Genomic DNA, 21,085 nt, shown 5'->3' with positions numbered 1-21,085 from the left:
TGTGGGGAGGGGCCATGTGGGTTTGCTTTCTGGAGGGGCCCCTTGGGAGGTTTTCTCCCAAATTTGCCCTGAACCAGGACACCCCTGTTCACACACTGCAGTCAGCCCCAGCAGGACCCCTGGGATGAACCAAAACGGGCACAATCCCAGGCCTGCTCTGGAGCTCAGCTGGGCAGAGGAGGGGAGAACTTCACTGTGTGTGGGGATTCATTCAAGCTGCAAAAGGCAGGCCTGAGAGACAGCAGAACTGGCACTGGAGCTGAGCAGGAGCCATGAGATCGGTCAGCAGAAAAATTATGTAAGAAGTAGAAAAGTAAGGACAACTAGAACAATGGTCTGTGTATTAACCCTTGGCTAAAATAACTCCCTAAGCTATAAAAAAGTATAGCTAACAAAATATTAAGAAGTTCTAAACCTTATAATAAAACTCTATGCACTGTGTTTTAAAACTTACAAACAAATAATATATTCAAAATAAACAAACTCACAAAAATAAACTGTTTTAACCAAAAATATGTATACTTACAGTAGTTAAATAAAACTACTGTCAATATGCTTTTACTTTATGGTGTGTCAATTTTGAGGAGGCTGTTCCTAACAGTTCCTATTCATAATTTATACATAATTTATACATAGCCCCCAACCAACCATACTGTGGATATTGTACACACCGCATGGGGAATTTGCAGTGTTCCAAATTTGCCCTTTCACTTGTAATTCCAGCTCCTTTTTATCATGCACCTTTCCCATTAAATTCCCAGGAGCAATGATTTATTGTCACAGGAACATCTGATGGACTCTGGTTTTCCCACCAAGCCCTGGGGTGGAGGCTTGGCCATGGGAGAGGCAGCTCAGCCAGGAAAATGAGGGAATAGGAGAGGCTGGGGCCCCTCCTGAGCCTTCAGCATCTTCACATCATCCTTTTGATGATGGCTTTTGAACTGAAATAAGAAAATAAATAATAATAAGAATAATATCCAATCCCATCTAGATGGGACAATAATAGATGGAATAATCTATTGAAGATAAGGAATGTTTAAGTCAGCCAGAAGGATTCGAGATGGCATAGTAATAATAATAATAATAATAATAATAATAATGATAATGATAATAATAATAATAATAATAATAATAGGATCCCTTCCCAGCTCTTATGCTCGGTCCCTGCCCTGCTGACCCCACAGCCACAGGGCTGGGGAAGGACTGGGCTCCAGCATGGGCAAACACCACCAGGATCCCTCAGCACGAGGATCCAAACTGGTCCCACATCCACAGACCTGAGGATAACTCCCCATCCCTGCTGCCAGAGAAATCCAGGAAGGAAGAAGGTGTTGAAGTTAAGGAATGTTTGAGTCAGCCAGAAGGATTCTAGATGGGTTCACTTGGGACTGAAATGTGCCCAGGACCATTCCCAGCCTCCCCTTCCCACTCCCTTTCCCGTTTCTTTTGCCATCTGGATTCCTTTCCACCTCACCCACCATCCCCAGCCACCAAATAAGGAAGGAAACCATTGACTGTTGTCATTATTTATTACAAATTATACATTGAACATTACTGCCTAAAAAAATCAATAGATTTAAATAAATATACAGATTTCAGGACGCTACATATGGCAGGTGTGCAGTAAGTCACATTGCACACACGAGGAGATTGACAGGGTACTTTACAGCAGTAGCTTTATTTTAAATTACTCACATTAAACCATGTGCAAAATTTCCTCTGGAACAAACCCTTTCAGGATTTTCTCGTTTTGGTTTTTTAGAGTGACTCCAACCTTCAGAAGGTCAAAGATAAAAACAGATTCTCTGCAGCTCTGGGGACCAAATGATTCATCTGCTCTTTCATTCACAATACAATCAATTGGTCTCATTTTTCCCCTCCCTGGGGCTTAAAGCAAAATCAAGGAATTCTTTTTCTTGTCCATTGGGACTACACTTGCAACAGCCACAGATTTTGGTCCACCACCAACTTCCAGCAGCCTTTCCAAAGCTCCTGTGCAGTCCTGGCGTGGGCAGCAGAGGGACCCAGAATGGAGAGCAGCTCTCTACCTGCCCTGCCCAGGTGACAGCCCTGGCTCCCTGCAGAGCTCAGTCTGCCCAGGCAAACAAAAGTGCATTTGTGACACGGCTCCTGGGGCTGCCTTGGCCTGCCAGCTTGGTTTCCAGGCTCTGCACTCAGTGTTTTTCCCCAGTGTTTCCTTCCCTCCCCTGGGCCAGCAGATCTGGTTTTAAACCCGAGCCTAAGCTGAGGCAGGGCTGTGCTGCCTTACAGAATCACAGGGCTTTGGGTTGGAAGGGACCTTAGAGACCACCCAGTTCCTGCCCCTGTTCCAACCAGTCCTTCCCTGGTCATTCCCACCTGGCTGCCCTCCCGTGCTGCATTCCCCTCCCCACGGCGACCTGCTGGCCCTGACTGCTCATTTACAGGTCCTGGCTCAGAGCTGACCTAAGCCAAGCAGCAAGCCAGGCTTTGTGTGCCCTCTCCCTGCCCCAGCCCTCCCCTCTGGGAGGAGGTTGGGGTTCAGGAGCTGCAGGTGCTCACTGAGGGTATGTCCAGGGAGATGAGATGGGGTCGCTGACCCACCCCAGGGCTCTGCTCACCCTCCCCTGCCTGTGGGGGCTTGGGGCTCCTGCACAAGCCCAGCCCCCCAGCAGCCCCTCCTGGGCTTGGTGCCATCCCTGGGGTAGCTGATCCTGCCCCTCAGCCACAGCCAGGGCCTTGGTGGAAACCCACCCCAGAGATTTCTCAGCCACTGAGTGCCCCGACTGCTCAGCTGGCTCCAGGGGATGATGGAATAAACGGTAACACAAACTGGGAGCTGTTCCACCATGGGAGCCTTGTCCATGGGCATGGACTGACAGGAGAAAATAGTGCAAAGAGGGCTCGGGCTGGAGGCAGCTCATCCCTGACTGCAGCAAGCAGCCAAACCCCTCTGGATGGGCCAGGCTGGGACAGCTCCAGGCAGAGCAGCCCAGGGCAGTGTTGGGCTCGGTGCTGCTTGGTCCAGCCCTGCCCAGAGCCCCTGGATGAGCCCTGCCCAGGGCTCCAGGGCACAGTCCCTGCTCCAGCTCTGCCCAGAGCCCTTGGCTGAGCCCTGCCCAGGGCTCCAGGGCACAGTCCCTGCTCCAGCCCTGCCCAGAGCCCCTGGCTGAGCCCTGCCCAGGGCTCCAGGGCACAGTCCAGCCAGTGCTGCTCCAGCACAACCCTTGCCTGATCCAAAAAGGCACAATTCAGCTCCAGGACACTTCTCTGACTGGATGGACAGACAGTTTTTCCCTTTGCAGCAGTCCCTTGAGCGCTGGTTCATGCAGCAGGAACACGGAGATTTCCACCTCCTTCCCTTCCACTCATGGCCTTCCCTTCAGCTCTAACAACTGACAGCAGAGCTGGTGGCACCCACAGGACTCCAAATTCTTCTGGTGAGCTTGGTGTGCACCTGTCTCTTATCTCTTCTTCTTCCAGATGGTTTTTTCCCAAGGCAGAGCTGGTGGCTGTATGTCCCTCTGAGAGCGCTGCTGGCGTTTGTCGGAGCGTGGGCTGGAGACCCTGAGGTCCCTGGGGACAGAAGGGACACCGTGGTCACTCTCCAGCCCACCTGCCCCCTGCTCAGTACCCCATATTATCACATTTGTCTACCCCTCACCACCATTTGCTGGGAGGCAGGAGATGGGGAAGGAGGAGCAGGAATTTTTGTCCACAGCTCCATGAAGGCACAGTGGAGCTCCATCAAACCCAGCGAGGTGTCAGAGGGCTCAAGGATGACCCAAAGTGCTGCTTCCCCAAATCTGCCTTTCAGAAAGCATCCCCATTGCCTCTGATTTAATTGTCACCAATTCATTAATTTGCCACTTCCCTTTAGCTCAGCTGCACTCCTGGAGTTGTTGTTTCTCCCCACAGTTCCCTGATGTGGGTTTAGAAAAGCTCTGTCCTTTAGTCCAAAGTTGCTGCCCCATAAGTTATCTTCCTACACGATGCCATCCCCCTCTCCCTCCTCTGTCCATCACCCACCTGCCTGTCCCACATCAGAGGAACTCCCCACTCCAACCAAGAATTACATTTTGTGGGACACTGCTGTGCTTTGGGAAGGGCACACGCAGCCCTGGCTCCTCAGATGGAGCCTTCAGTGCCACAGAGAGCAGGGACAGTCAAGCCTCCTCATTTAGAGGAGCCAGGAGGAGGCAGAAGGTCAGATCCGAGCGGGAACTGCAGCCTGGGGCCACAGCCACACATCTTCAAGTGCTCATGAGGAATGTTCAGAGTGGGTTTAGGTGCCCTGCTCACCTGAGAGCTCTCAGCAGCCCGTGGTGGGGAGGCCTCATGGCACCGCTCTGCAGAGACCTCGCTGATGCTCCAGAGCTCACCGGGAGCTTCAGACTCTGGAGGTACCTAAAGAGCAAGAGGAGAAGCCTGAGCCACCCACAGCCAGGCAGTGGGGAGCTCAGGGGGAGCCTGGCCCGGTGACAGACAGCTGAATGCACGGCTTTGAAGGGTTAATTGCAGCTATTTGGGAGCTATTCAGGGCTTACTTTGACTGCTATTCCCTCGTGCCAGGGCTCCTCTATTCACAGGCAAAATGAATGACTGGGGATTGTAACTATTGCCTGGCTGTGGAATTAATGACAGATATCCACAGCGACTTCACCTCCCCTCGGCAGCGCTGCTGGAGCTGAGCTGACACCCCACAGGCACCGTCAACAGAGGTGGCCACGGGACATCTGGGGCTGCTGAGTCCCAGCTTGGAGCAGTCCTCTGCTCCCCTCTGAGCCATGCAGGGGACACTGGTGTCCTAAAGCTCCACACCCTCCTTGTCCCCACTCCCAGGGTGCTGCCAGCTTTCCCTTCTGAGCAGGGGACGCTGGTGTCCCAAAATTCCAAACCTTCACTTGTCCCCACTCCCAGGGTGCTGCCAGCTCTCCCTTCTGAGCAGGGGATGCTGGTGTCCCAAAGCTCCACACCCTCACTTGTCCCATCCCCACCAGCACACCCAGAGCTTCCCCAGCCTCCTGGCAGCAGCCGCAGGGGCAGGGATGGAGGTGACACTGCGGCCTCTCAGCTGCTGAAGGGACCCTTGCACACCCAAACCACCTGCTGACACCGCCAGGGCTCTCGGGAGGGAGAAAATGCCACCAGACAAGTCCCAGCTGTTGGCAAAGAGCCATCCCCAGGGAGCCCCTGAGCCCTGCCTGTCTCAAGCCCCTGAGCAGGCCCCGGGGACCCCCCCAGCCTTACCCAAGCCTGCCGTGGCAGAAGGTGGCACAGATGCTGTCCCTGGAGTGCGAGCACTCACACCTGCCCGCGGACCTCTTGCGCCGCCTTGGCGGGCTGCCCAAGCCGTAGGGAGCGGTGTGCCTGGGAAAAACAAAGGAATTCAGCTGTGCCACCAGCTTTTTATTGGCCAGCAGGTTTGTACCAGGGTCCTGGGAGGCAGCCAAGCCAGTGCCAGGATAATAAAAGACTCATCTACAGACAGAAGGTGAAAAGGTCACTGATGGGTCTGAGGTTTAAACTCCAGCTCCTCTCCCACCCAACCCCTCCCTGCCGGGAGATGACCGCTCTGTGCTGGCTGGGAACAGGAGTTTTCTCTCCTTGTAGCAGCTCAGGTGCCCGTGCAAGGGCTGCCACACGGGCTGGGTGAGCTCCCATGGGTGGCAGAGCTCCTGAGGAGCAGGGCTGCCCCAGCCCAGCAGCCCCGGCGCGGCTGAGGTGCCAGCACTCTCCTTCCCCGCAGGTGTAACACACAGGACACTGCACAGCCCCGGGTTCTGGTGCTCCCAGCCTGCTCCCAGAGCTGCGAGCACGCTCCTGCTCCATCTCTGATGGCAATCTCCTCTCCCAGAGGCTGCAGGATTGGCAGCGACTGCAACTATTCCCCGAGCAAGCAGCGAGTTGTAAATGCATGTCAGCGAGCATGATTATAACCACACCTGAGCGCATGTGTTGTGCTCCAGTGAGATGGCCATTAGTCTGCAAGCGCTGGGAAAGCTGCTCCGGCATTCCTGAGGGCAGGACTTGGCAGCCGCGGCCCGCAGTGCCAGCCCACCCCTGTCTCATTAGCAATCCTGGCAGGCAGCAGCCAGGGTTACGCGTGCGAGCGGGGAGAGGAACTTTTCTGACTTGCGGCCACAACATCTCGGTGTGGCTGCGGGCTCGCAGAGGTGCAAACCTCAGGAAAAGCCGAGCCCGGGAGGAAGCAGCGACCTGTGCTTTCACCCCGAGCCGCGGGGGCTGGACAAACACCTGAGCAGCAGCAGCAGCAGCAGCAGCAGCAGCAGCAGCAGCAGCAGCAGCAGCAGCAGCAGGGTTTGTCCCCTTCTGGGCTGGCCGTGCACCTTGGAGCAGGTGCTGCCGGAGCACCGGGAGCCTTTCCCACCCTCTCCAGCAGAAGGTACAGCCCCTGCCCATCAGCAGAGCTCCCCGAGCGCCGCGCTCTGCTCACCCAGGTGTGTTGACCCAGATGATGTCCAGGTGACAGAAGTAGATGCATTCCTTATCCAGCCAGCTGTTGCAGGAACATCGCTTGCTCCTCGGCCGCGCGGCCAGGTGCGACTCGCCCGGGGGATGGCCCAGACCTGCAGCAAGCAGCACAGGGAGGGAGCGATGAGCGGCCCGTCCGTGTGTCCCCTCTGAGGGTCCCGTCCGTGCGTCCCCTCTGAGGGTCCCGTCCGTGCGTCCCCTCTGAGGGTCGCCGCGATGTCCCGGTGCCCGCGGGACCCGCACAGCCCCGGGGGCTCTCCGGAGCGAGGGTCCCGCACGGCCTCCGCGCCCACCCCGGGCACCCCCGGCCCCCTCCCCGCGATGAGGGGGCGCAGGGGGTCCCCCCTCCCTTGCGGGCACCCCCGGGGCCCCGAGCCCCGCTCCAGCCCGGGGCTCACCGGCTTCCAGCAGGGCGCAGAGGGCGAGCGCCAGCAGCACGGCGGGGTGGCTGCCCATGACCGCGGCTCTGCGCTGGCGGTTTGCGGCTTCTCCTGGGCTTTTCCTCCTTTTCCCCCCGTGCCAGCTCTTCCAGCGGAGCCGCCGCGCTGCGTCTGGAGCCGGCGGGAGCCCGGCAGGTGCTTTATAGCCCCGGCCCGGCGCGTCACCCGCTCCGCCCCCGGGGAACGCCGGGCTCGCGTGGGGCGGGCGCGGACCCCCTGCTCCTCCCCGGAGGAATCCTCGCGTTCCTCTGCCTGGGGAGCTCCGGGGAGAAAGTGCCGGGGAGTGGGAAAAGTCTTCGGGGCCGGGATGCGGTGAGGCGGGACCGTGTGCGGAGTGTGTCCCGAGCGGGGCTGGGGCTGCGGTGAAGGCAGCGAGCACGGGGGGGTCTGCAGGCAGTGGCCCCCTGGGAGACCCCCGCACCTCTCCCTTTGAGCTGCACAAACTGGGCAGGATTCAAGATCAAAGTCAAGTTTTCACTTTAAATGTCTTCATGTGACTTTATTTTAATAAAAATGTAAGTTGACAAGCTCACTTGAAATTGCTGCTCAGTTGGTGCAATGACAGTCTTGGCTTTCTCCCTCTCCCCCATTTTTTCCTCTAAATCAACTTTAAGACTTTTGCTACCTTAAGCAATTAAAGTTTCTTGCAATAAATCTGCCAGTGCACCGTCTGATTTTGATTCAGCATCCCTGTGGCACATTCAGCATTATCTGCACATTTTTAGGATGCGAATCATGTGAAGCACAGTCACCTCCTGGCATGCACCAGGAGGAGTCAAAGCCCTTCACCTTGCCCGTGCTGTGTCAGGCAGAAGCAGGAAATTCCTCCGGGGAAATGTCAGGTCCTGAGCATGCCAGGGATGGAGCACAGCTTCCAGGCACCTTGAATTCCTTGGGACCACCAGATCCAGCTTGGAGTGGCAGCTCCGGGCACAGCAAACCTCAGGCAAATCCTGCGAGCGGTTTGGAAAAGCGAAATTGCCGTATTTGCCTTTTGCAAGAGGTTCTCAAAAGCTCCTTGGGAAAGGGAGTGTATTTTATTTGTTTACCATGCGCAGTTCAGCTTTTATGGCCCTGTTGTCATGGGCAAGGTGGTGGCAATTGCAGCCACAGTGAGGTCTCATGCACAGGAACACGTGTGAGGGAAAGGAAAGGGAAATAAGGAAAAGTGCAGTGAGGGAGAGTAAGGAAAACAGCTCCTGAGCTGGAGCTTCTGCTCACAGCAGCTCATGGAAGTACACAGGTGATGACTGCAGTCCTGCAGGAAAAGTCTGCAGGATTTGACATTCCCTTGGTGCAAGCAGCAGTGGGAATTCTGCAGTAACACAGGTGATGACTGCAGTCCTGCAGGAAAAGTCTGCAGGATTTGACATTCCCTTGGTGCAAGCAGCAGTGGGAATTCTGCAGTAACACAGGTGATGACTGCAGTCCTGCAGGAAAAGTCTGCAGGATTTGACATTCCCTCGGTGCAAGCAGCAGTGGGAATTGCTCTCTGTGCTCGTGCAAAATGCACACAGGGGGTGTGTGCAGGGAGAAACCAGGGGGAGCAAAGAAACTGCACAGGAGAGTACAGAGGGCATGAAGTGAGGGGGCACAGAGGCCAGGGGGGATGAAAAATGTATGTATGGGCATGCCATGGAAATAACAGCAGGGGATGTGTCAGGCAGAGAAAATCAGGAAGAGTGCAAATGATAAATTAATAAGAAAATAAAGACAGAGCTCATAAAACAAAGCAAACAGAGGGAAGTGTTTAACCTCTGTCCCAATGCAACAATTATTCTAAAGAAAACAGGGAAACACAAAAGCAGCATTACCTGTTACTGCCCATATTCCAGCTGTGCCAAGTTTCAGAGTTAAGTCAGAGCTCTGTGTGACATTCCAGATGCCAGCCCAGTGATACAATAAATCTGCCTTGGCTCCCGTTCCTGCGCTCCTCATCCTGGTCACTGCGGGCTGAAAGACGATCCCCTCGACGTGGGGAAGGCAACGCAGCCGTGTTTGCTCGCCCCGAGGGAAGGCTGGCCAGCGAATGACATCATTGAGACAAAAAAGGGCGCTGTCTTTGAAGGGGTGCTGCCGGAGAGGGCCGGGACAGAGCCCGGCGCTGCCGCTCGGCGGGGTTGGTTTGCTGAAGGGATCAGCCCTGTCACACCCTGAGCGGGTGCCTCGGGGAAGGAACCACAGTCTCAAGCCAACCCCAGATTTCGGGCATCTGGGTTCAAGGAATTTCCTCCACCTTTTGTGGCCGGGGCGCTGTCACCCAGCTCACGTTTCCAAGGAGCAGCTGGAGCCCCACGTACCTGTCTGCAATCTGCCTGTGCCTGGAAGTGCCCAGATATCTGCTGCTATCTGTCATGCCAGGTGCAAAAACATCTTCACAAACCAGGCCTTTCATCCAAGGATTTCTCAATTCTTGTCTTCATTTCCCATAAATCCCACCAGGCTGAAAATGGAGCAAATGTTACACCCTCGTGCTTGTCCGTGTCTGTGGAAAGAAGCCTGAATTCCTGGTTTTTCTCCAGAAAAAGCCCTCCTGTTCTGAGCAGGCACCAACCTGAGCTGCACACCTTGGGATGTTTGGCACCAGAGCTTCAAAGATCCCAAAGGATGTGGGGCTGGGATGAATGCCTCTGGTTCTTGCAGGGAACCCTGCAGAGATGAGCTGGGGTTGGCTCTGAACTGACTTTGAACAGACCCAGCTCTGAGAGCTAAGGAGCTCCTGTGGAAAAACCATACTTTATAAGCCCTTTTAGGACTGGTGAGGGAGAGTGCCCAGACAGAAGGTGAAGCTGCTGCTTCAGCACCCAAAACATCCCACAGAGCAGGGGGGACTCAGTGACCTTGGAGGTCTTTTCCAACCTTAGTGATTCCTTGGTTCAGTGATTATTCTGCTGTCTGTGGTGGTTCCAAGAGGATCTGCTTGGTTTAGGACGAATTCTGAGCTGGAAGGACCCCAAGGATCATCGAGCCCAGCCGTGACCCTGCCCTGACCCCCCAACAACCCCACCCTGGCCATCCCTGCAGCGCTGCCCAAATTTCTCCCCCATCCTTCATCTCCCCCATCCCTCACTCTCACAGAATCATGGAATGGGCTGAGCTGGAAGTAACCCACAGAGATGATCAATCCCAAACCCAAACCCTGCCCAGAGCCCCACCAACCCCAGCCTGGGCATCCCTGGAGCTCTGGCAGCCTCGGGGCTGTGCCCATTCTCTGGGCAGCCTGGGCAGTGCCAGCACCCTCTGGGGGAAGAGCCTTGCCCTGATCTCCAGCCTGAGCTGCCCTGGCCCAGCCCCAGCCGTGCCCTGGCTGCTGTCCCTGTCCCAGAGCAGAGATGGGAGCTGCCCCTCGGGAGGAGCTGCAGATCCCTGAGCTCTGCCCTCAGCGTGCCCTGCTCCAGCTGCACACACCAAGAGCCCTCAGCTGCTCCTCCTGCGGCCCCTCCTGACCCTTCACCATCTTTGGACACCCACAAACACCTTTAGATCTCACATTTTGGTGCCCCAAACCCACAGATGTTGGATCCCCTCGTGCTGTGGGCTGGGGGACCCGCTCTGGGAGCTGTGGCTCTCCTTGACCCTCAGAGCACGGAGAACCTGCACAGCTCCTGCCACTGTCCTCGTTGTTCCCCTGATAAGGATCAGGAGCCAGCTTCCCAAGGCCAACCCTCCTGGCACTATCACCACACTAAAATCACAAAGAAAAACAACAGGGCTGGAGGAGGGCTGGGCCATGCTGCACAAACACGGCTCCCAAAGAAGGAACAAAGGCATGCACGGGGTCCTAAATGCCAAAGATGGGCTTTGCCTCCTGCAGTTATTTTTTCCCTTTTGTTTCTGGCTGCGGGAGCACATTGTTCATGTCACTGTGAGGAGTTCCAGGCAGACATGACGAAAGGGACAAAGCAGCCCAGGACAGGAGACATCCCGTGCGGCCCTGGCGAGCGAGCGGCGCTGTTTGGAAACAAGGAGTGAGCAAACAGGAAAGGCCTTTAACCATTGAGCACTCGGGATCCCAGCGTGCTCTTGGCACCAGCAGGAACAATGGGGTGATGTCACGAGCCAGAATTCCCCGTGGTGGATGGCAGCCCAGCAAATAATCATCATTCTTGTCCCGGGACATGAGCAGCATTTTTCCAGCGTTGGTCATCCCCCACGGAGCCGCTGTGAGGAAGTGTAGGAAAGAGACATTGTCAAGTGAGGCTTCCTCTGGGGTTTTTGCTGCCCCCCTGCCCTCCCCAGCTCAGCACATCAGCTGTAATAAATCCCAGCTTTCTGCTGACGGGGAGGAGCGCAGCGAGGCACAGGGAGGCTGAAGGAGATGTTTCACACAGTGAGAGAGGGTGAGCACACGGTCTGGATACTTGGAAGGCAAAGGGGCAGAGTTTCCTCAGCCCCGTGGGGCTGTGAGCTGACACTGAGGGAATCTGGAGCGTTGCCCATGGGATTCCAAAGGTGCTGAGGATGGCTCAGGAGAGAGTCCTGCACAAACAGGGGTGGCTGGGGAATTTCAACAAATTTTTAAAAATAATTTCAACTTTTTTTCAACAATTTTATTATTATTATTATTAGTTTTTAAGACTACTAAACAACATGATCAACACAAAGGTATCCTCCAGATCCCAGTTTCTCCTTATTTTGGCTTCAAGTCAGCTCTGTGGAGAATATCCTGAAGTTCATTTGCAGCATCCAGGCTTCTCCTGAGGCAGCTCTTGAATTCCCTTTTGGCTCCTTTCTCTTGATGGGGACTGGTGCCATGGGAGGACTGGGAGGGCTGGGCAGCCCTCAGGGCTTTGTTCTCGGGCTGTTACTGGAAATCCAGAGTCACCTCTCCAAGATTTGCTCTTCAAGGTCCCAGTTGGTTTCCCCACAGCCACCCTGGGCTGTCCCTTCTGTGCTGTCCCAGGGGAGGTGGCACTTCTTGCTGGGGCTGGAGGTGGGATTTCAGCAGCAAAAGGGACCTCAGTGAGTCCCAGGCAGTCCTGAAGTGCAGCCCTGCAGAGAGGAACCCAAAGCCACGAGTGCGTGCGTGGTTTGCTGATAACAGATTTGTCCTGCCCTGTGTTTGAGGTCTGGCTGAGCACACTCCCAGAGGCTGTTTGCCGTGGTCACAGTGGGGTTCTTCAGGGGTTTTCCCGTCCTGAGGCTCCCAGGGAAGCCCAGTGTCCCTCTCAGTGGTGGGCAGAGGCAGCCTGGCCCCAGGCATTGGCACTGCTGCCTCTGCCCACACCACAAACACAAAGTGTCCCCAGGACAGGTGGGCTCACAGGAAGGGGAAGGTCCTGGGATGTGTCAGCTCCATCCTTCCCAGGGAGGTGGGAAGGGGCAGGTGGCCTTGGCAAGGACCACCTGTGACATCCAGGAGTGGCAGGCTGTGACCCTGGAAGGGTCTGTCCCCATGGCAGGGCACTGCCCTGTGCCAGGGGCCAGCCTGGAGGGATGAGGCTGATATTGCCTGGCATCCAGGTGAGCTGCAGGGATGGGTCATCCTGTTCTGATACCCAGGGATGGGTTATCCAGTTCTGCTCTGTAGGGATGGATTATCCAGTTCTGATACCCAGGGATGGGTTATCCAGTTCTGATACCCAGGGATGCAGTTCTGTTCTGCAGGGAGGGATTATCCAGTTCTGATACCCAGGGATGGATTATCCAGTTCTGATATCGAGGGATGGATTATCCAGTTCTGATACCCAGGGATGGATTATCCAGTTCTGTTGTGCAGGGATGGATTATCCTGTTCTGATACCCAGGATGGATTATCCCAGTTCTGTTCCCCAGGGATGGATTATCCCAGTTCTGTTCCCCAGGGATGGATTATCCAGTTCTGTTGTGTAGGGATGGATTATCCCAGTTTTGTTGTGCAGGGATGGATTATCCTGTTCTGATACCCAGGGATGGATTATCCCAGTTCTGTTCCCCAGGGATGGATTATCCCAGTTCTGTTCCCCAGGGATGGATTATCCAGTTCCCTACTGCAGGGATGGGTTATCTAGTTCTGTTCTGCAGGGATGGATTATCCAGTTCTGCTCCACAGGGATGGATTATCCAGTTCTGTTCCTTCAGGGATGAATTAACCCAGTTCTGTTTTCCAGGGATGAATTATGCCAGTTCCTTACTGCAGGGATGGGTTATCCAGTTCTGACATCCAGGGATGGATTATCCAGTTCTGATATCCAGGGATGGATTATTATGCAGAATAATCCATCCTTGATATCTAGGGATGAGTTATTCAGTTCAGCTCTTCGGGCAGAAGACCCGAAGCCAGAGGTGCTGTCCTGAAGGACCTGGTGACACTTTCCTGCCCAGGAATTTGAATTCCAGTGGCTGTGGGACAGCAAAGAGGAAGGGCAGGAATGGAAGCAGATCCTGATCCCTTTCTGCAGTACCTGGAGCTCTCAGGAGCCACTGGCCAGGGCGTGGTGGGTGTTCCTGGGATTCTGGCACTGGTGGGGTGTCCTGGGATGTCTGTCAGGCAGGGAGAGAGAGCTGGGATCTCGGTCTTGGAGGGAGAAAACAAAGTGAAAGTCTCCGAGACCTGTGAAATGTCCTGAGCTCTCCTTCTAGGTTATAGTCCTCCAGGGGAGATGTGTGGAGTAAACTGGGGTAAGGGAGCTGCAAAGATCAGTCAGTCCCTCTGCAGTCTGATCCTGACCCTGGTACACCAATGTCATTAAATTTACACAAAGAGACCAAGCCTTGAGTCAGATAAAAGCAGGGGAGGCAAGATGGAGGCTGAATTAAATCCAGGGAGGCACCAGATAAACTGGGAATACTGGGAATGTGTGGATGTGTGATCAGCACACTCAGCTCCATGCAGGGCTCACCTGTTCTGTCAGACCTGGATAAAACCTTGAGGAGCAGCCAAACCTGGGCCCTTGTGGCACTGCGTTCTGCTGGTGGCTGTCACAGGTCACAGATCTAGTCTGGCTTTTCAGTTATTTAAAATCATCACAAATGTGCTCCTGATGATGCCTTTCCATCCTGCTCTGGGAGCTCTTGAAAAGACAAACACTGAAAAAAAAATTCAGTTCTCCCACATAAGAAATCTGAGGATTTTTGAAAATGTCAGGACTCAAAGGCTCCCAACTCCTGCTCCTTTCCTCACCAGGTGGGAAGCAGAGCGTGTTTCACCCTTGCTCTGTGGATGGAAAAGGGAATATTTGCAGTTCAGAAAGGAGATTTCTTAATAAAGTGAATGACAATTACAGGCAGTCCCGTGTGCCTGCCTGATCACACATTTTTGTGCCCAAAAGGCAAGAAAAGCAAAGTGCAGAGTGTTTAAACAGCCCCGTGGAGACATTCCTCATGTGTTGAGTGTTCATTGGAACACCTTAACAGGGATGTCTGCCTTGACTCCACCCCGATGGCTGAACCCCTTCAGCTTTCCAGCACGATGAGTGACCTGGAATTTATAATTACAATAGGTGTCATGCAATTAATCACCACCTGGGAGCTGCCTCGGTGCCTCTGCAGCAAGTGCAGGAGAGCAGCTTGTGCAACAGGGCTGCTTCCAGCTGGGACAAGCCTGGAGGGGCTCCTGCCACCTGGACAGGCACAAATCCCCCCTCCCCAGGTGCTCCAGGGTCAGGCTCAGCAATGGGAGCCAGGTGACAGGCCAGCACAATAAGTGACTTCAAACAATCAGTTTGGAAATGTTCAGCAGCTTAAATCCATTCCTGACCTCTCTTTAAATCCTTTCCTCACCTCTCTTTAAATCCTTTCCTGACCACTCTTTAAATCCATTCCTGACCTCTCCTTCTAGGTTATATTTTTGCCAGGGGAGATGTCTGGGGTAAGCTGGGGTAAGGGAGCTGCAAAGATCAGTCAGGGGCAGAAATTGATGCAGAGAACAAAGCAGAAGTTTAAGAGAGGATCCCAGAATGGTTTGGGTGGGAAGGGACCCTAAAGCTCACGGGCAGGGACAACTCCCACTGTGCCAGGTGCTCCCAGCCCCAATGTCCATCCTGGCCTTGGGCACTGCCAGGGATCCAGGGGCAGCCCCAGCTGCTCTGGCAATTCCAGCCCAGCCCCTCCCCACCCTGCCAGGGAACAATTCCCAATTGCCAAGATCCCATCCAGCCCTGCCCTCTGGCACTGGGAGCCATTCCCTGGCTCCTGTCCCTCCATCCTTGTCCCAGTCCCTCTGCAGCTCTCCTGGAGCCCCTTCAGGCCCTGCAAGGGCTCTGAGCTCTCCCTGGAGCCTTCTCCTCTCCAGGGCAGCACCCCCAGCTCTCCCAGCCTGGCTCCAGAGGGGCTCCAGCCCTGCAGCAGCTCCGTGGGCTCCTCTGGGCTCTCTCCAGCAGCTCCAGGTGCTGCTGAGGTTGGAATTCCCAGGGTTGGAGCAGCTCTGCAGGTGGGGAATCACCTGAGAAGAGCAGAGAGGGAGAATCCTCTCCCTCATCCTGTGATGCTGCCCAGGACATGGGGGTGATTTTGGGTTTCAAACCTTCACTGCTGAGCTTCTAACTCCCCAGAATCCCCATTTCCTTCCCCCAGGGCTGGTTTTGATCCATCCCCCAGCCCCTGCTCACCTTTGGGATTCCCCAGGGTGAAGCACCTTGCACTTGGCCTTTGTGACCCCACCAGGCTCTCCCAGACCCCCCTCCCCAGGCTGCCAAAGTCCCTCGGGATGGTGACATAAAGCTGGGAGAAAAGCAAGGAAAACAAACAAAATGCAAGTGTCTGCCCTTTACACCTCATCACTGTAATAGGGGGTTAATTATTAATTATTGATATGGTTTATTGGTGCTCTGGGGCATTGATTGTGCCGCTGGCAGGAGGGATCCCATTGTTCTGAACAATGTGCAGATCCACGGGAGCACCCTCAGGGGTTACAAAGGTTTTCCAGAAAAAATGCTGATGCTGAAACACTCAAAGTTATGAACACTGAGAATGTCTTGCTTTCCCTCCTAAATTAGGGCTAGAGAAGACATTAACTCCCGAGTTTTTGAATTTTTTTGCCTTCAGTAAAGTCATTCCAGCTCTCAGACTTGCAATTTGTGGCAAAATGATTGAATTGATTTAATTTTCTTTACTCAGGGACTCAAAATTAAAAAAAAAAAAAAAATTCTCCTGTCAAAATACCACATTTTAATCAGACTTGCAATTTTCCAAAATGCCTTTAAAAGAAGATTTTAAAATGTTTTTAAAAGAAGTCAGAAACTCGATTTGGAGGAAAAAAAACCACAAAAAAACCAAAGTGCAAAAACATCTCCACGATGGTCATAATTTCCATGCAGCTTTTTTTTGGGAGGAGATGAGAGGCTCCAGCAGCAGATCAGTTAGGGAAGGAAACAAGGAAAGTTGCACGAGAAAGTTTAATTAAAGTGGGAGTAATTAGGTGCTGAGGAATCCCGGGGAGGACTTGGCACGGGCTGGGTCTGGGCAGTGTCTCCTGCCTGGATGGCTCTGCCCTTGGCCAGGTGGAGCTGTAATTTGGTTACTGGTTAACCAAATTAAAATAACCAGCTTGCCATGTGCAGGAGAGACGGGGGTAGGACGGTCAGGACGGACAGAGACCAGAGATCTCTGAACCAGGGCTTGGAACTTGTGGTTATTGCAAAGGGCCTGGGGGCAGGGCCCTGCTGGGAGCTGCCAAACACAGCCCAGAGCAGGGCTGAGAGGAGCCCCAAAGAGAGACCCAAAGAGAGAGAGCAAAGAATAAAAGCAAGAGGGAAAGAGAGGGAAAGAGAGTGGTAAAGAGAGAGAAGGCAAGAGCATGGTGAAGGGAATGAGAGAGAGTGGAGAATCAAAGCAAGAGGGAAAAAAGCGAGGTTCCTGTTCCAAAACCAGAAATCTTCTTCTGTGCTGAATATTCTAATTCTCACTGACCAATCCAGTCCAAGATACAAATCCTACAGCATTTACATACAGCCCATAAGAATCATTACATTACCACCCTGTGTTCCATTTTAAACCCTAAAAACTCCTCTTTGGGCCCTCCTGCCAAGCCAGCAGGGTCTGCTCTGCCCCTTGGAGCTGCCTGCAAGCAGAGGGTGTTGTTTGATCACAAGGGGATTCCCTTCAGCTGGCCATGCCATTGTTTTCCAGGTGTTCAGTAACTGAGGCATCTCAGAGCTGCTTTCATTTCCATCTCACTCATAGTTTCCATATTCTCAAAATCTTTTGCCAGGCAATCATATTTATCAGGCTTTCCTGGTTCACCTTCCCCAGCAGCCATGGAGTCCCATTCTTCTGGGGGTTTGACTCCAAGTGCAAAGAGATCCAAGCTGAGGAGAGCAAGGTGATTTTCTGCTCTGCTGGAAATTCTATCCTGTTCTATTCTGACTTAAAATGATGTCAAAGTATCTGGATTTTCATATTAAAAAAAAAAAAAACCAGAAAATTTTTTATCTCTGTTCAATCTTATTACAGGAATTATTTATTTTTAATATATTTTTGAAATATAAATATTTTATAATATTTAATAAATATATATTTTATAATATATTACAGGATTTTTATATTTTATAATATATTTTATAATATATTATAAATATATAAAATATATATTTAGTATTATATTCTATACTTTATTTTATACCACATTTTTAATAAATAATTTATTTTTCTCAAAAAATTTATTTCAGGAATTATTGATTTTTATATATTTTAATAATATATTTCATTATATATTATACATATATATTATATCATATAATACACATACTTTACAATAAATTTTATAATGTATTTTAATATAGTATTTATTTTATCTAACAATGGTATTACATTAATTACTTGTTTTTTATATATTTTATAATATATTTTATTATATATTATAAATATATATAAAAATATATTTTATAATATATATATTATTTATTTGATCTCAACAATTTTATTACAGGAATACATTATTGTGAGCAGAAATTGCATTTTTTTCATATCTTAAACACCATTTTAGCATTATTAAAGCAATTTTTGCAGTTTAAAGTCTAAATTTAAACCTCCCAGCGGCACAGCCCGTTCCAAGACTGATAGGAGGTTTTGAAAAATCCCAAACTGGAGCTGATTTTGTGACCTCTGCTGCTGCTTTGGTGGTCTCAGAACAGTCAGGAGGATTGTTTGGAGAGGACTGGGGAGGATTGGTTTGTAAAGGATGTTCATCAACACCGTGGTTGTGACTCAGCCCAAGGGGCTGCTTTTTATTTTCTTTTTTATTTTTTATTTTATTTGGGGTTTTTTATTATTGTTTTTTTAATAATCATGGTCCAAATTTAAGGGAAGGGAAGGTTTGGGAAGGTTTGGGAAGGGAAGGTTTGGGAAGGGAAGGTTTGGGAAGGGAAGGGAAGGTTTGGGAAGGTTTGGGAAGGGAAGGTTTGGGAAGGGAAGGTTTGGGAAGGGAAGGGAAGGTTTGGGAAGGGAAGGTTTGGGAAGGGAAGGTTTGGGAAGGGAAGGTTTGGGAAGGGAAGGGAAGGGAAAGGGAAGGGAAGGGAAGGGAAGGGAAGGGAAGGGAAGGGAAGGGAAGGGAAGGGAAGGGAAGGGAAGGGAAGGGAAGGGAAGGGAAGGGAAGGGAAGGGAAGGGAAGGGAAGGGAAGGGAAGGGAAGGGAAGGGAAGGGAAGGTTTGGGAAGGGAAGGTTTGGGAAGGGAAGGTTTGGGAAGGGAAGGTTTGGGAAGGGAAGGTTTGGGAAGGGAAGGTTTGGGAAGGGAAGGGAAGGGAAGGTTTGGGAAGGGAAGGTTTGGGAAGGGAAGGTTTGGGAAGGGAAGGGAAGGTTTGGGAAGGGAAGGGAAGGTTTGGGAAGGGAAGGTTTGGGAAGGGAAGGTTTGGGAAGGGAAGGGAAGGGAAGGGAAGGGAAGGGAAGGGAAGGGAAGGGAAGGGAAGGGAAGGGAAGGGAAGGGAAGGGAAGGGAAGGGAAGGGAAGGGAAGGGAAGGGAAGGGAAGGGAAGGGAAGGGAAGGGAAGGGAAGGGAAGGGAAGGGAAGGGAAGGGAAGGGAAGGGAAGGGAAGGGAAGGGAAGGGAAGGGAAGGGAAGGGAAGGGAAGGGAAGGGAAGGGAAGGGAAGGGAAGGGAAGGGAAGGGAAGGGAAGGGAAGGGAAGGGAAGGGAAGGGAAGGGAAGGGAAGGGAAGGGAAGGGAAGGGAAGGGAAGGGAAGGGAGAAGAGATCTTGTTTTCTCTCTTTACCCCAGGAATTCCCTGGCTGCTGTGCCGGTTCTGAGCTCTCCAGCCCCAGCTGGTGGAGCAGTTTTCCATCAGGAGTTCCTGGGCAGGAGCCTGGGGCTGCCCTGGGTGGTTTTGCTCTGAAGACCATTCTTTAGTTATGTCTGACATCCCCTGGATGCTACAAACTCCCTCCTTTGTCACTGGAGATACAGGAGAGCAGGGAGAAAACAAGATGAGAGCAGAGGAGGTGAGAGGACTCAGCTCCCCACAGGGTTTTTACTATTTATAACCTCTGGGATTCCCCAGAGCAGCCCTGGCTGTGCTTGCAGGGTGCTTCTCTCTGGCATGAATCATGTGGGGATGCACATTCCTGCTGCTCAGCATTCCCTGCACATCCCAGGGTCTCACCTGCTGAGGGACAAGCTCAGCCCTGGGGGAGCTGAAAACCCAAAAATCCTCTTAATTCCCCCCAGACTCCTCCCTTTGAGCACTGAGGCCACATCCACTGCCAGCTTGGGGCACACCCAAAGCTTCCCCCAGATGCCTTCACCCCTCGGGGCCCAGCTGATGCCACATCCTGGGGCTCCTGCAGGGGGGGAAGCTCAGCCCCCAGCCCAGATCCCACCTGTCCCCCCTGGTGGGGTCACCAGCCCTGGAAGGGTCCCAGAAACGTAAGGATGTGCTTCGTGGGGCCATGGGCTGACGGCTGGAGTGGATCTTAGAGGGCTTTTCCAACCTTGCCAGCTCTGATTCTGTGCTCAGGGTGCAGGGCCAAGCCCGGGGGGGCTGACAGGGCCACTCCCAGCCCATCCAGGAGGTCCAGGGGGTTCTTGGCATCCAATCCCAATGGAAACATAGAACCCAGTGCAGCTTTGAGTGCTGGAAGCAGGGAACAGCCTCCTTAAATCACAAAGTCAAGCAGCTGGAGGAAGTATCAGGAAATCCAGCCATCCTTGGAGTGGCCCCTGTGTCTTTTTTTCAGGCTCCTGCTAAGGAAATTCTGAATATTTTCACCAAAAGCCAAATAATGCCCAGTACTTCCATAATCCTCAGTGCCCTGTGCTGAGCTCAGCTCCTGAGGGCCCCAGAGCTGCCCCCACACTGCCCCCAGCTCAGCTCCCTTCCCCTGAGAGCTCCCCCTGCTCCTGCACAGCCCCAGCTCAGTCCCTGTGGTGCCTTGGGAAGGCTGACCCAGAACAGAGACCAGACAGAGCTAAAGAATAAAGCAGGGATTTATTCCAAGGATCTCCTCCATGGATGCACCTTGGGCAGCACCAGAGCTCAGCCAGGGCTGCACCCAGGATGAACCAAAATGGCCCCAAAATGCACGGCCGGGCACGGGGTCTCTCCCTGGGATCAGCTCTGCTCCATTTGCACCTTGCAGTTCATTGTCCCAGCCCAGCTTTAGCCCAGGCACTCCCACCCTGCTTGTTTTTCTCTCTCCAGCCCATGGGGTTTGTGCTCCTGGGCTGAGATTTGGATCATTTGTCCTTGGTGCCCAGCTGGAGCAGGAATTGTTTTGTCTCCCTGCTCTGTGCACAGAGCTCACCATCCCATAATGTGAACCCAGACCCACACACTACAGCAAATCTGAAAAATAAAAAAGCCAAACTTGAGGCATCACCTGTGTCCCTTTGTCCCCTGGGCTTGGGAGCCACCTCTGCAGCTCCAGCTGCTCTGGGAATCTGTGCCAGGGCCTGCCCACCCTCACTGAGAGGAATTTCTCCCTGATATTAAATCCCACCCTCTTCCAAAGCCATTCAAAGCCATTTTCCCCCAGACCCAAGTATCCCCTCCACTCCTCTCTCCTCAGTAACCCTCTTCCCTCATGACAGAAATTGTCAGACTTTCTGAACTGGGGTTGATCCAGCTCTGTAAATCCACCACCTTGGAAAACTGAGGTTCATCCCCATTTATTCCTGCTGCTCTTTCTCCAGAGCCCTGAGAAAGGCCAAAACACAGATTTTTCAATTTGAGCCTTCTCCTGCCAGCATGACAAGATGAGGATGCTTTAGAAACCTGGATTTTCAGAGGTGCTTTTGTCTCAGATTGTAAATCCACAGGTCAGGGC

General features: G+C 52.7%; 1 protein-coding gene across 1 annotated transcript; it reads right to left on the bottom strand.

Annotated features, from left to right (window-relative positions):
• Window positions 1-1,510: 1,510 nt before the first annotated feature.
• On the bottom strand, window positions 1,511-7,037 carry LOC132338848 (endothelin-2-like). Its single transcript, XM_059868760.1, has 5 exons — window positions 6,873-7,037; window positions 6,437-6,569; window positions 5,230-5,349; window positions 4,282-4,386; window positions 1,511-3,555 (listed from the first exon to the last, which is right to left on the bottom strand). The coding sequence occupies exons 1-5, from the start codon at window positions 6,928-6,930 to the stop codon at window positions 3,444-3,446; spliced, it is 528 nt and encodes a 175-aa protein (XP_059724743.1). The 5' UTR covers window positions 6,931-7,037; the 3' UTR covers window positions 1,511-3,443.
• Between the last annotated feature and the right edge of the window lie 14,048 nt (window positions 7,038-21,085).

This window comes from Haemorhous mexicanus, chromosome 27 (assembly GCF_027477595.1).
Source record: "Haemorhous mexicanus isolate bHaeMex1 chromosome 27, bHaeMex1.pri, whole genome shotgun sequence".
NCBI classification, from domain to species: Eukaryota; Metazoa; Chordata; class Aves; order Passeriformes; family Fringillidae; genus Haemorhous; species Haemorhous mexicanus.
This window is presented reverse-complemented; position numbering and strand designations above follow the sequence as displayed.